The sequence below is a fragment of the Ascaphus truei genome, chromosome 12 (genome assembly GCF_040206685.1).
Source record: "Ascaphus truei isolate aAscTru1 chromosome 12, aAscTru1.hap1, whole genome shotgun sequence".
Taxonomy (NCBI): Eukaryota; Metazoa; Chordata; class Amphibia; order Anura; family Ascaphidae; genus Ascaphus; species Ascaphus truei.
Genome location: NC_134494.1, coordinates 34,576,199 through 34,590,375, shown reverse-complemented (window position 1 = coordinate 34,590,375; position 14,177 = coordinate 34,576,199). Strand labels below are relative to the sequence as shown.

Below are 14,177 nucleotides of genomic sequence, written 5' to 3'. Positions count from 1 at the left end.
TAGTTTCCATGCCTGGGCACTCCCTGGAGAATCCAACACAGCCTCTGCTATCGACCAATAGGAAGCCACAAGTGATGAGGTTGAGGCTTCCTATTGGCCTCCGGGGTCCTGAGAGATTTCACGCCCATAACGTTTCCCGAGGGGGGAGCACCGCTACCGGCCACGCTGGGAAATAGCTTGAGAAACAAACAGATGGTTCAGCTCCGGGTGACTCTCTGGTTGCAATTATGTAGAATAAATACTCGTATAGGTAGGATTGCTGCGGTAAGGGGATTCCTTTTTCACTTATTTGTACGTCTTCCAGAGATCCAAATAATTGGTCAGTTTATCACTTAAAGCTAATAACAATATCCCTTGTGAGCACAGCCACACGTCTCAGACAGGTCTGCAACCCCCGGCTTTCCCCCATTACCTCTTAGCATACAGTGCTTCCACTACAGCAAGGGATTCTGGGAAATGACATGCAAATGAGCACCCAGTGTCACCTTTTACTTCCTGTCCATTTTAACATGGACCCTTATAAGCTTACTGTAACCCTGCCGTATTACATAGCTTTCCAGCACAGCCGGGGGTTACAGAAGTGCAGAGCCAGTAACCCTGTTGTATTACACGGGTTCCCAGCACAGCCTGAGATACAGAAGTGCAGAGCCAGTAACCCTGCTGTATTACACGGGTTCCCAGCACAGCCGGGGTTACAGAAGTGCAGAGCCAGTAACCCTGCTGTATTACACGGGTTCCCAGCACAGCCGGGATTACAGAAGTGCAGAGCCAGTAACCCTGCTGTATTACACGGGTTTCCAGCACAGCCGGGGTTACAGAAGTGCTGAGCCAGTAACCCTGCTGTATTACACGGGTTTCCAGCACAGCCGGGGTTACAGAAGTGCAGAGCCAGTAACCCTGCTGTATTATACGGGTTTCCAGCACAATGGGGTTACAGAAGTGCAGAGCCAGTAACCCTGCCGTATTACACGGGTTTCCAGCACAGCCGGGGTTACAGAAGTGCTGAGCCAGTAACCCTGCCGTATTACACGGGTTTCCAGCACAGCCGGGGTTACAGAAGTGCAGAGCCAGTAACCCTGCTGTATTACACGGGTTTCCAGCACAATGGGGTTACAGAAGTGCAGAGCCAGTAACCCTGCCGTATTACACGGGTTTCCAGCACAGCCGGGGTTATAGAAGTGCAGAGCCAGTAACCCTGCCGTATTACACGGGTTTCCAGCACAGCCGGGATTACAGAAGTGCTGAGCCTGTCACCCTGCTGTATTACACGGGTTCCCAGCACAGCCTGAGTTACAGAAGTGCAGAGCCAGTAACCCTGCTGTATTACACGGGTTCCCAGCACAGCCGGGGTTACAGAAGTGCAGAGCCAGTAACCCTGCTGTATTACATGGGTTTCCCAGCACAGCCGGGGTTACAGAAGTGCAGAGCCAGTAACCCTGCCATATTACACGGGTTCCCAGCACAGCCGGGGTTACAGAAGTGCAGAGCCAGTAACCCTGCCGTATTACACAGGTTTCCCAGCACAGTCGGGGTTACAGAAGTGCAGAGCCAGTAACCCTGCCGTATTACACGAGTTCCCAGCACAGCCGGGGTTACAGAAGTGCAGAGCCAGTAACCCTGCCGTATTACACGGGTTTCCAGCACAGCCGGGGTTACAGAAGTGCAGAGCCAGTAACCCTGCCGTATTACACGGGTTTCCAGCACAGCCGGGGTTACAGAAGTGCACAGCCAGTAACCCTGCCGTATTATACGGGTTCCCAGCACAGCCGGGGTTACAGAAGTGCAGAGCCAGTAACCCTGCCGTACCTCATAAAGCTGAAACATAATTTCTAGAATGCAGACTGCACTAAGTATAATAAGAGATCGCTCACTCACCCGGGAGGGAAGTTCTCTCTCCGAGAGTCATAACGTTAGACTTAAACCAATAACTGGCTTTTACATCCCAAAAATACAATTAAACTTTAAGTGAAGTCAGGATAAATTACAACCAAGAGCCCCACAGTATATAACACATCCATTCAACTGAAACTATTTTGTATACAGCAGATAGGGAAATGGTGAAAATACAGTAAGTGGACCAAGTAGTCATTATCTGCCCCCCACAGCCTATGTTTCTATATTCAGGCATACACGTAGGTTACTCACAATGTCTTCTCTATGTGAGATATTTTAATTGCAGATTAAAAAAGTGGAAATGACGACAGAAGTTTGAGATGACAGCTCTGATACCCATCTGAAATACTAAAGTAATAATCCCTGAAGAACAGGGCATTACTGGCCAATTATTGGCCAGTAATGCCCTGTTCTGAGGGGATTATTACTATTATAGGCTAAATGTAGGCTTATTTCATAAATAATAGACACTTTTGTATAGTTATATAGATTTTTTTATTAAACTAAAATTAAAAAAAAATGGTAAATACATTAAAGCACCTCTATATACGCTTACACTGCAGCTATCTATACCCACACATTGCCGCCCCCTCTGTGTACACACACACACACACACACTGCAGCACCACACACACACAAACACAACAAAAACTGCAGCCACAAGCAAACTGCAGACACACTTACTTTGCAGCCACACATTCTCTCTCTCCCTCCCCAATTCAACTAAATCTGTCAGATGTGTTCACGGAGGGGAAGAAAGGAGTCACTGCGTTCTGCTTCTTCCTGGCCAATCCCCGGCCCTGTCTCAGAGCTATTCCTTCCTCCTGACCAATCCCCTGCCCTGTCTCAGAGCTGTTCTGAAAGCTGATTGGCTGGAAATAAACACATTGGAAATAAACACATTGCAATCTGCAAGAATTCCGGGCATTACTGAATGGATAATGCCTGGAATTTTAACCAATCAGACAGCAGGGATTTCAATAATGCCCGGAATTTTACTGCTTTAGCCTATAATACACGTTAAACACTTTCACATTTAGAGGTTTATGTAGCAAGAAAGTGGTCTGCGCCAACGCATTTTGCGTTACAAAATGCATGTTTTTCCTGTCTATAACGCAATATATTAATTCAATGTTTTTCTACTATTGTACAATTTGACGCATGATGTGCAAACAATGTCTGGAAAAGTAACGCAACCTACACGTCTTAATACCTAGGCCCGTGCCAACACACACATGTAACCCTGCCCTAACTTCTGCCACTTACTCCATAAATCCCTCTTCTCGTCATAGACAGACATACCCCAAAAACTCAGATTAATGTACAGATGCTGCCTGATGCAGGAATTACATAGAGCCCACAGACTGAATCCCACAGAAAGTTATTCCTGTTACATACGCTAAGCAAAGAAAATGGATTAAATGTGTTAAAGAACGTGCACTTACCCCATATCGCCATAAATATGGCGAAGAAAACCGTGCCCCCATTGTCAAACAAATGTGTCACCTGCAGAAGGAAAAACAACACACTTCATACAATGCGCCCCTCACATTTTTATAAAGATCATAACATTTAAAGTTACCACAACTGCTACCACCCTGAAGCGCTATGTACATTAATGGCGCTATATAAATAAGACATACATACATACATACAAACTTACATACACACATACATACATACATACACACATATATACACGCATACATACATACATACACACACACACACACACACATACATACACACACACATACACACATACACACCTACATACATACACACATACATACATACACACACATACATACATACACACATACATACACACACACATACATACATACAAACACACACATACATACATACATACATACACACACATACATACATACACACACATATATACATACATACACACACACATACATACATACATACATACATACAAACATACATACACACATACACACATACATACACACATACATAACCTAATTATGCATTTTTTTAAACTCATGTGGAAGTTTTGTTTAGGCAGGTGCAATTATCCACACCCTGTATTAATACTGTATGTTTAGTGAGGGGAAAGTTACATCTACATCAAAATGTCTTAAAGTACAATAAAATGTGGTGACATGAAGAAACATTGTGTGTTACGACTATTTTGTTGGTAGACCATCAACGCTAAAGTGTATCTTTCATTAACACTCTATTCACTCATATGTCCTATTTGCCATTATCAGTCACCGCTTATTATGGGGTTATTCATTAAAACATGATAGTGCTTATCAGGGCACTCCCGTTCAGATCAATGAGAGTTTCCATGTGACAGTGTCCCGATTAGAACTATCACAGTTTAATGAATGACCCCCCTATATGTACTGCAATTGCACCATTCAGTAATTTATTAGTGGTTTGGCGGCAGGCAGATAATCTCACAGTTGGCGACTCAGGGGATTAGGGCCTTTATTCTGTAAAAATGTGATTGTATGGGGCTTTCCGTGTGATACCACCGGAATGAAAGCTGGCCTAGCCTGTATGGGCGGCACAGCAGATGACCGGGGGGCTCGGCCTCCCTGAACCAGATTGGCCGCAAGAGCGGCCGGGGGAGGGGTTTTAGGCATAAAGCCAGCAGCCAGGAGGAAGGTGCGGCCTCTTGCTCCTGGCTTGCCACGGATTTCCACCCACCCATCAATAGGTTAACGCAAGATCTGAAGTTTGCTTGGCATGTTAACATTCCTTTATGTTGCAGGAAGCTAAAAATAAATCGGCTTACATAAGGGAGGACGAAAAGATCCGGACGGAGTGGTTATTGCGGGCCAATTTGCTTTGTCGCGGCGGCAGTTGGGTGGGGGGGGGGTAAGTGCTTGTCCTGCCAGAGGGGGCTCTGGGCTGGTAAAGCAGGTTGAAGCGAGGGGGCAGGTCACCGGGACGTACTTCCGGGTGCCCCCTCTTGCATTACCCAGCACCGAGCACTTTATGACGCGGACGGGCAGCACGCTATCTCAGTTATGATTATGTTTATTATTAATAAACAAAGCCGCGGCCCTTATACCTCCAGACTGTGTCCTCTCGTTATTGGTATGTTACATGTGCATAATACTAGGAGAGGGGGGGGGAGCTCGCGCCTCCCTGGTCATATCGGATTTTACAGAATAAGGGCATTTTTATCAAAGTCTCCCAGCTTCAAAACTGTTTTCCAAAAAAAGAATAGACATTTTTGCTTTGATAAATCTGGAGCTATTTTTTATTTTTAAAAAATAGCACAAACATTTTGCCACAGTCATTAATGTAAGGTTACTGAAATTAACAAGAGTTTATCATGTGCATATCTACACAGGTAAATTATGTGTAACAAATATGATGGTTGTTTAGCTCATTTACAGAGGCTTAACTTTGTTACATCAGCGAGAGGGTGATAAGTCCTACTTCACTGCAGTTCTAACAACTATATATACCTCCCCAAACACACCTTTATTCAACATGTGGAGAGACACAACAAGTAGCATACCTGAGGTAACATACAAGAAAAAACAAAAAATAGCATACCTGAGGTACCTGGGATAGATGCTAATTTTAGTCATTTAAATACACTTTGCATATCCAAAGTGTATTTTGGATATGCACTGGGTTAATGTTAGGCTATTCTCTCTAGTGGATAGACATTACAAATTGTCTGACGTAATTAGGTTAAATAGCCTGTAGCAGGGGCAAGCCTGTTCCAGCTGGGGCTGTTTGTCTCCCAGCAAAAGGTTAATCACTGCCTGGAGGTTGGAGCATTAATGAGCATAGCTGACATAGTATAGATATAAAAGGTGGCCAGCGTACAGCCCACTGAGTCAGAGAAAGAGGGTGTTCCAGACTGCAGAGGGACACTGGGTGTGACGTTTGCGCTGGGTGTGTGTGTGTGTGTATGTGTATATATATATATATAAATGTAAATACAAGTGTATGCTCATCTGCATGTCTTAGGCAGGTCTGCAACCCAGCCTTTCCCCATTATCACCCAGCACACAGCACTTCCACTGCAGCAAGGGATTCTGGGAAATGACATGCAAATGAGCACACAGTGCCACTAAGTATAATCCAAATAAATTGTATTAAAGAAATAAACAGCACAAAATACAACGTATTGATCCGCAACAGAGGGATCTTCATCACATACCCCGGATCGAAACGTTGTATGTTGTGCTGTTTATTTCTTTAATACAATTACTTTGGATTATACTTTTGAGTGCTGTCGTCTTTGTGACATCATTCCTGCTGGGATAGATAGATAGATAGATAGATAGATAGATAGATAGATAGATAGATAGATAGATAGATAGATAGATAGATAGATAGATAGATAGATAGATAGATAGAAGGACGTTTACATGCTGGGTAAAGAAAAGAGCTGTATTTTGAGTTGCTGCACTTTGGCTGAATAAAAGCCTACATTTACTTTTCCAAACGCAAGTCTCCTGTCGTTACCGAGCTTAGTTCTTCTGGCCTATAGCCCCCATAGCATGTTAACAAAAGTACATGATGTACATTAAACTCTCCGGAACTGAGGAAATAAATTAGGCATCTAGAGCAAAGCCATTTTGGTGAATCTGAATGATTTATTATAGCAAGAAGTAGGCATTATAATAAGACCTTATACAAATTTATTGTAATTGGTATTTAGAGTAGGTGATTTATATTCAGTATTTTATTTTACATTTATATACAGTACGGTACACGTAATGATCATTAATAACATGGACTAACAGCAAATGATAGCTTTGTTTCTAAAGTCCTTATGCAATGAGAAATATTGTTTGGAGACATCATCGTAGTAATCTTAGGAAAGAGCATGTGCTAATGACTCAGTTAATGACAGCACAGTTTTATTTATAATTAGGCATGGGTACTTGGCTTCAGATAAGACAATGCAACGTAATGCACCATGTGACGGTAGGAGGTATCCAGGCTATACAATAAAGGTTAAGCCCATCTGGTTACCCTTGAAAACCGTGGGTCCCTGGCAGCTACATACTGTAGCACCATAAGCCAGGGGCCATGTATTGTGACATGTAAAAGTTAAAGAGTCCCTTGCTTTTCCACTTTTCATGTTCCCTTTGCCCCAGATTCATGAAACTTGCTAAGTGTAAGTTTTAGGTGGGATATTTGGGTCGAAATGCAGTTGTATTGTTTGCAGGAGTTTGGGGGCAAAGTTACCGGTAGTCCCCTAATTCTACCCAGCGTGCAGGCATGATTTGCCAGTACGCATGTTGAATTACACCGGGGCTGCCCAGTGTCCCCCAGACTCCTGGTTTTCGAGCCCAGATATCCCAGCCCTATGTCCCACATAGATATGGGTCTTCCCAACTTATACCATGTATTAACGTATGTTTTATCATGTTTGGTGCATTTATTATAAATGTCTATTCAGTCAGCCCTGGCATCCATATAGGTGCTAGGAAGTTTGGATAGACATCGTAGTTCAAAGAGGAGATGGGATGTTGAGAGGTGTCAAGTGGCCGGGGCAGGGTGGAGTACTGGGTCCGGAGAACTGAGACCCTCTGCGGGGAGGACAATCTGGTCTGCCAGACTCAGTGGAGCCTGCCCAGTAGGTGCAATGGGTTGACTGGGGGAAGTCACAGAACGTAGGCGGGTTTCCCATTGGTCAATCCGTATGACCCGCCTACAGGGCATCCCGAGCTGGCTTGGCACACCCCCTCTTCTGACGTCAGCCAAAGGACGAGCCCCTATTCCTATTTGCTGGTGGGAAGGAATTCCCACGCTCTGATTGGTCACTTACATTTATCTGTATTAAACCTTATCTGCCATTTACCTGCCCAAGTTTCCAGTCTCTCCAAGTCCTTCTGGAGAGAAATTACATCCTGCTCTGATTCTACTACCTTACACAATTTAGTGTCAGCAGCAAAGATGGAGAATTTGCTCTCGATGCCAACATCAAGGTCATTAAAAAACAAGTTAAAAAGCAGGGTTCCCAGTACCGATCCCCTCACGACGTTAACCCAACCTGAAAAAGTCCCATTTATGACAACCCTCTGTTGTCTATCCTTCAGCCAGTTTTCAATCCAGGTGAATATATTTTTACTGAGTACAATTTGCTTTATTTTGTACACCAACTTCTTATGTGGAACAGGATCAAAAGCCTTTGCAAAATCTAAGTAGACCACATCAACTGCATTATACTGGTCTAAATTCCTACTTACCTCTTCAAAGAAACAAATAAGGTTAGTTTGGCATAATCTATTCTTCATAAATCCATGCTGACTATTACTAATAATTTTGTTTTCCATTAGGCATTCCTTTATATTATCCCATATTAAAGTAGTTTCCCCACTATTGAAGTCAGGCTTACAGGTCTGTAATTCCCTGGTTGTGATCTAGCTCCCTTATTAAATATAGGCACCACATCTGCTTTACGCCAGTCTTGTGGTACTGAGCCTGTGGAAATTGAGTCCTTGAATATTAAATGTAATGGTTTGGCTATTACTGAACCTAACTCCTTGAGAACTCTTGGATGTATGCTATCGGGGCCAGGTGCCTTATTTACTTTAATATTTCCAAGACCCCTTTGAACTTCTTCCTCAGTTAACCAATTGTTCATTAATATTGAGGTTGTGGCTTTCTTTTTTTTTTTACTATTGGAATCATTCTTCCCTGGTAATCACAGATGCAAAGAATGTGTTTAATACCTCTGCTTTTTCCTTATCTCCATTAATCTGCCTACCCATCTCACACTGAAAGGTTCCTATATTTTCTTTTCTCATTCTTTTGTTATTAAGGTACTTAAATAACTTTTTAGGATTGATCTTACTTTCTATTGCAGTCCTTTTTTTATTATCCATTTTTGTTAATTTGCTTCCCCTTTTGCAATTTTTGTTATATTCCTTATAATTCTGATACGATGTCTCCGTCCCTACTGACTTCAAGAATCTAAACGACTTCCTCTTCTTGTCCATTTCCTCCTCTACCTGTTTATTTAGCCACATTGGTTTTGACTTATTTGTTTTATACTTATTACCCAAGGGTATACTGTACACTTATCTTCTACATTTTCCCTGCAAAAACATAATTCTGATGTATTACTTGTAGATTGGTCCTCAATTTTCTAAAATCTGCCTTTCTAAAGTTTAAGGTCTTTGTTGAACCCAAGTAATCTGTTTTTTGATAAAAAAAATTCAAATGGGACCATGTTATGATCATTTTTACCCAAATGTTCCAGGACTTGAATATTTGCTATTAATACTGATAATTCTTATTTATGCTGAGGTGTATGGTACCTAGAAGTTTTCAGACACAATCTCCTGCTACATACAGTGGCGGCCGAGCTGAGTCTTCAGCGGCCGCCACCGCAATGTGCGGGCAGACGCGCCTGTTTTTTTATCCCGCCGCGTGCCATGCGTCACTGATGCGCGGTCACGCGTGCCAGGGTGCGTGCGCGTGTGCCCAGGGTTCCCCGAAGGTGGTGGCAGGGTAAGAGGGGATGTGGGAAGCAGAGGCGGACCCGGAGAAGCAGGGCAGAGCAGAGGCAGAGGTCGCGAGGGGAGGGGAACGAGGGGAAGGATGCTGGGAAGATGCGGCTGGCGCGCGGCCAAGTTCGGCGCCAGCCCGAAAACAGCCGCGGGACAAGACGGGTAAGTGTGAGACTGAAGCTGGCCGCAGCAGTACAGCATTCAATGTAATGTTAAGGGACTGAGATCTAGAGCTACAGGGTAATATTTAGTAAGCATTGCCCAGCTGCAAAACACCTTGTGGTCGATTCACTGGGCAGGAAGGTTTCGTATAGCTTAGTAAGATACAATATAAAACATAAATATGATACAAAGTGACTTCCCCAAAGTCGCAAAGGGCTGATACTAGAAACCAAACTGGTTCCAAAGTCTTTGAGTTGACCATAACATCTCCCTGTTGCAATTGATCTCCCAAGACTACATTGTTCTCCATTTTATGTCATATGTCATTGTTGTCCCATAGGAAGAAAAGACTGGTCCAGACACAAAAGGTAGAAAACAACAACATCTAGGCATGTTCATCTTGGAAGAAGAAAACAGTACCTTTGCATATACACAGCTCTCATTTAGTCTTTGCAAAGTGCAGTTCCGTTCACACATGGGACACATGATCGTTTCATTTGCGTTACAGATCTCTTTACTTCCATAGAAAAAAAAAAGAAACAAACAGAACTATAAATGAAAAACACGAATCATTTCCGTATCCTAAAAGAACGCACAGTATAACTGGTAGGAAAACTCCCAATAGAAAATACAAATTACTGATACACGGCACTAGATGTCGCTGTTTCATATTGCCTCAGTCACGTCACGAAGCCTATGCAAGGAAAAGCAACATTGATACAAGGTATCCGTGTATTATATAGACGTGTGAGACAAATATACCTGCTGCATACTGTAGGACTGGAATATAGCATGCAGTATTAATCAACATGGGGAACTGAACCTACAATCTTCATTCTACGGGAATATAAAGAACGCATCAAGCTGAGAGACAAGGCATGGGCACTCACAGATATAAAGCAATGAAGCTTTCACTTTATTGCACCACCATATATCTTGCTAAATGACAACGCACATTGGACTCCTACTACCCCAGGAGACCAGGGATCTGATCATTATTTGATCAGTGTCATTATTTGAAGAGATACATTATTTAAATGGATACACCTATGTAAGTAAAGCAGTGCTATGCTATAAAATACATTGTGGCATAGGAAAAGCCCAGTTCAGTTGCATAGGCCATGAGCTCTCTTCCAGCATCAGAAAAAGTCTTATGGCACAGCACCACTTAGTAAAATTGGGCCTGAATCTATTGCATTGATTACAGTATTTCCAAAAAAGTCATAACAGCAAATGATTTGTTGTAATAAAAACCATGCAGTGTTTGTGTAGCAGAGTTTATTTTTATGTCCCGTGACATATGTAACTGTGTGTAGGTAAGAAATGAGGAACTCTGGCGCATCTCACCTAACTTGACTGGAATCCATAGTAAATAATCCATAAAGAAAAACAAATAACCCAACAAGAGCTGCAGGGATCAGCATTCCCGTGTACCAACCCAGCCATGCAAAATACAGGCCGATCTTCTCACCAAAATACCTCCTGCGCACAAAACAAAACATTGGGAATTAAACATACCCCACACATATAGACCCAGATTTACTCAACATTACTAAACCATAAAGCACCTAACAGTCAATTCAAGTGAAAAGTGCATTTCAGTAGGTACAGGTGCGCCGACGAATATTCTAAAACTTACCTTAAACTTGCCTTGGAAAATCTGGGGCTATTCTGGGGCTATCACCAACAAGATCAAGGTACATGCTGGGTAAATGCTGCAACATTTCAGGGACATTTCTGCAGAGACTAATGGCCCATCGGATTAACACAGCAAGGGTCCCTGGCAGTCCCATTCAGTTTGAATGGGACTGCCAAGGACCCCCGCTGTTAATCCGATGGGCCATTAGTCTGTCTGCAGAAATGTCACTGAAATGTTGCAGCATTTACCCAGCATGTACCCAGCATGTACCCAGCATGTACCTGGGTCTTGTTGGTGATTGCCCCAGATTTGTTTTAGATCATCGGCGCTACAGTATACTGACATTGATCAGCCATGGAACCTCACCAGTCACAAGCGGATACCTCCTTACTTACTGAGGCATTCATCAATTCTTATTTCATTTCATTTTTTTCCCATAACTATTTCATACCGGTCTTGAAAATAACTGGTGAACACAGCAGAAGCTTTAAAAAATAAACCATCAAAACTTAATTATATCTGTCGAACATTATAAGTCCCTCTGCTGCATATTTCCCCGGTTCACGTTCAAGTTGAAATGTAACCCTTGTATCTTGGCACCTGATTAAATCCAGAGGCTGATACTTGTACCACATTCCCCAGCGAGCCCAACGCTCGTACAACAGGTGCCTGTGATTCTGCGCCCCGTGAGTTTTGATCGGGTGCCTGCTCTTGTAGCTCCCCTGAAAAGAAAAAAAAACATGTGGAGGAAAGAAGCACATATTTTACCTATGTATTAGATCTATAAATGAAAACATTGGCGCTATCAGTTTTTAACACCAATTTTATTTATCGATCCATGCTTTTACTAAGCTAGGATATCTGGAGATATCAAAACAGCGCCCACTAATATCACCAATATTTATCACATACCCCAGCCTGACGTATGTCAGTTGGACAAGCTGGCGTGAGAACGCACTCCTAGTGCAGTAATGCATTAAGCTTTTTAGCGTTAGAAGTATTTGTTGTGTGCTGCCTGGTCAGTGCGTTGTCTAGACCGCTGTATGTATACATACAAAAAAAAAAGTGCTGGGCGAATCCATAACAAGTGAATGTGTTATTGTATTGACGGCTGTGACACCTTCATCAGGATTTTGCCAGGTATCAGCAACTAGGATTGGTATAAAAACAGGTGGTCCTTTGAATAAAAATGTAAATCTCACATTCAGCATGGCAGGAACTCTATTGTGGGTGGGGATACTGTACATTCAAAATCAGTAACATATTAACAGTACCATAATGTAAAAATGTATAAACACAGGGGGTTGTAGGTAGAGATGGGCATATATTTTTGGCAAGCTTGGATCCGCGGTGGGTTGTTCGGTTCTTTTGGATTTCAGCGGATCAATTTCAAAAAGAGCGAATTGCGTTTTGCAGATTTTAATTATTATTATTACCAATACACACTACGGATTCCGCAACCCGTGGATGGATTTGTACAATCCAATTTGCGGATTCAGCGATCCGTTGCGCGGATTTTTAAGAATCCGCCAACGGATTGCTGAATCTGTGGATTGGAGTCTACAAATCTGTCCGCAGGTTTTTGGTGAATCCGGGCAGATTAAAACCGATCAAATATGTTTGCGGATTTTACACCGCATAATGGATTATGGGGGGAAAATGCGAGAAAATACAGGAACCAGATATGGCCGAAGTTCATCCATCTCTAGGTGTAGGACAACACCCGTGCCCAAAATTCTAGTTTATGCTTTTTTTTGCATTCCTGTGCCAAGAGACAAGATCATATTTACTCAACCAGAGTTTTCACTAAAGGCCACGTACAAAATATCTCCAATAGATATATACCCCTTAAGGATTTAGCTGACATTTCATTTCTTTTGTACCTGGTTCTGGTAATGTCACTTGTCTGGTGACAAGTGACTGGTTCTGGTAATGTTTCATTGAACTGTATATACAGTATAAGCAAACGATTCCCTGCTGACTGGGATTACGTTCTAATGGTAATGACTTGTTGTCAGTGATTGTCTGCACTATAATTTGCGGGGGAAAACATAGCTATGGGCTTAACATTCTCATTCATTAGGTGAATGGTGTAAAAAGCTGCTTCTCTTGGAAAACCAGCAATGATCAACTGAATACCAATAGATATTAATGCAGTGATTTGCTATAAATAGAACTTACACAGAAAGCAATACAATGATATGGCACATTAGCACTGCATTCTCATCTACACCCTCTACTGTACACGTTCCTTTCCTTAGTAATCATTGCTAACTGCCCCTGAATGTGCGGGAGACAAATAATATAGTGCCCCTACCCTCTCACAGAATAGAAAAGTAACTGAGAGGGAAGTGGCACCAATTGAGAATAGGCTACAGCTCTTAATCTATATTGTATTGTAATATACGGTGGTTATCAATTATTGCGGGCCAGAAGACCTGATAGTGTCCATTGTGACCGTTAGGACTGACTTGGATTCATTTATATGGTAAAATATGTCTGCCATTACGCATACAGTATTATTTTGTAATTTTAATTATTATTTTGGATTATAAGAGTACTGTATATGGATATGTATAGCATCTCCCACTCTCAGGGGAAGTTGTTTGCTTGCAGTGTGATTGTGACAAATCTATTACAGAGTGCTTTTCCTGGTAATGTACAGGTTAATAAAAGCTTCAATCAGACTTAGAACTTTGCAACTAATATTGACAGATTTATTATAAATCATTCTTCCTGGCAATGCACAGGTTATTAAGAATTTATATTAGTGTTAGGGACTCTTGAGATGTGGTCTGCCGTGCAGTGGCTCAGGGGCTTACAACAATTTGGCCAAAATGTTAAACTAAAAGACCATTTTATTTAATAGATATTTATACATATATATTTAGGCACTGTACCGTGTATGAGTTTCACTGGATGTGCACTGAGCTCTGTCTGTGTTTTATGTTCTGTCTCTGGTTTTAAATATATATTGCCATGCTCAGTAGCACTCCTCTGTGACACTC

General features: G+C 42.3%; 1 protein-coding gene across 4 annotated transcripts in view; it reads right to left on the bottom strand.

Annotated features, from left to right (window-relative positions):
- The window catches only part of ANO3 (anoctamin 3), a 183,733-nt gene that overhangs the window by 47,563 nt on the left and 121,993 nt on the right, over positions 1–14,177 (bottom strand). For all 4 annotated transcript variants that reach the window (XM_075567281.1, XM_075567282.1, XM_075567283.1 and 1 more), the window contains 4 exons: positions 11,770–11,891; positions 10,878–11,012; positions 9,951–10,047; positions 3,339–3,399 (listed from right to left, as the gene is read on the bottom strand). In XM_075567281.1, coding sequence (XP_075423396.1) covers positions 3,339–3,399; positions 9,951–10,047; positions 10,878–11,012; positions 11,770–11,891 — 415 coding nt within the window. The remainder of the gene's footprint in view (positions 1–3,338; positions 3,400–9,950; positions 10,048–10,877; positions 11,013–11,769; positions 11,892–14,177) is intronic.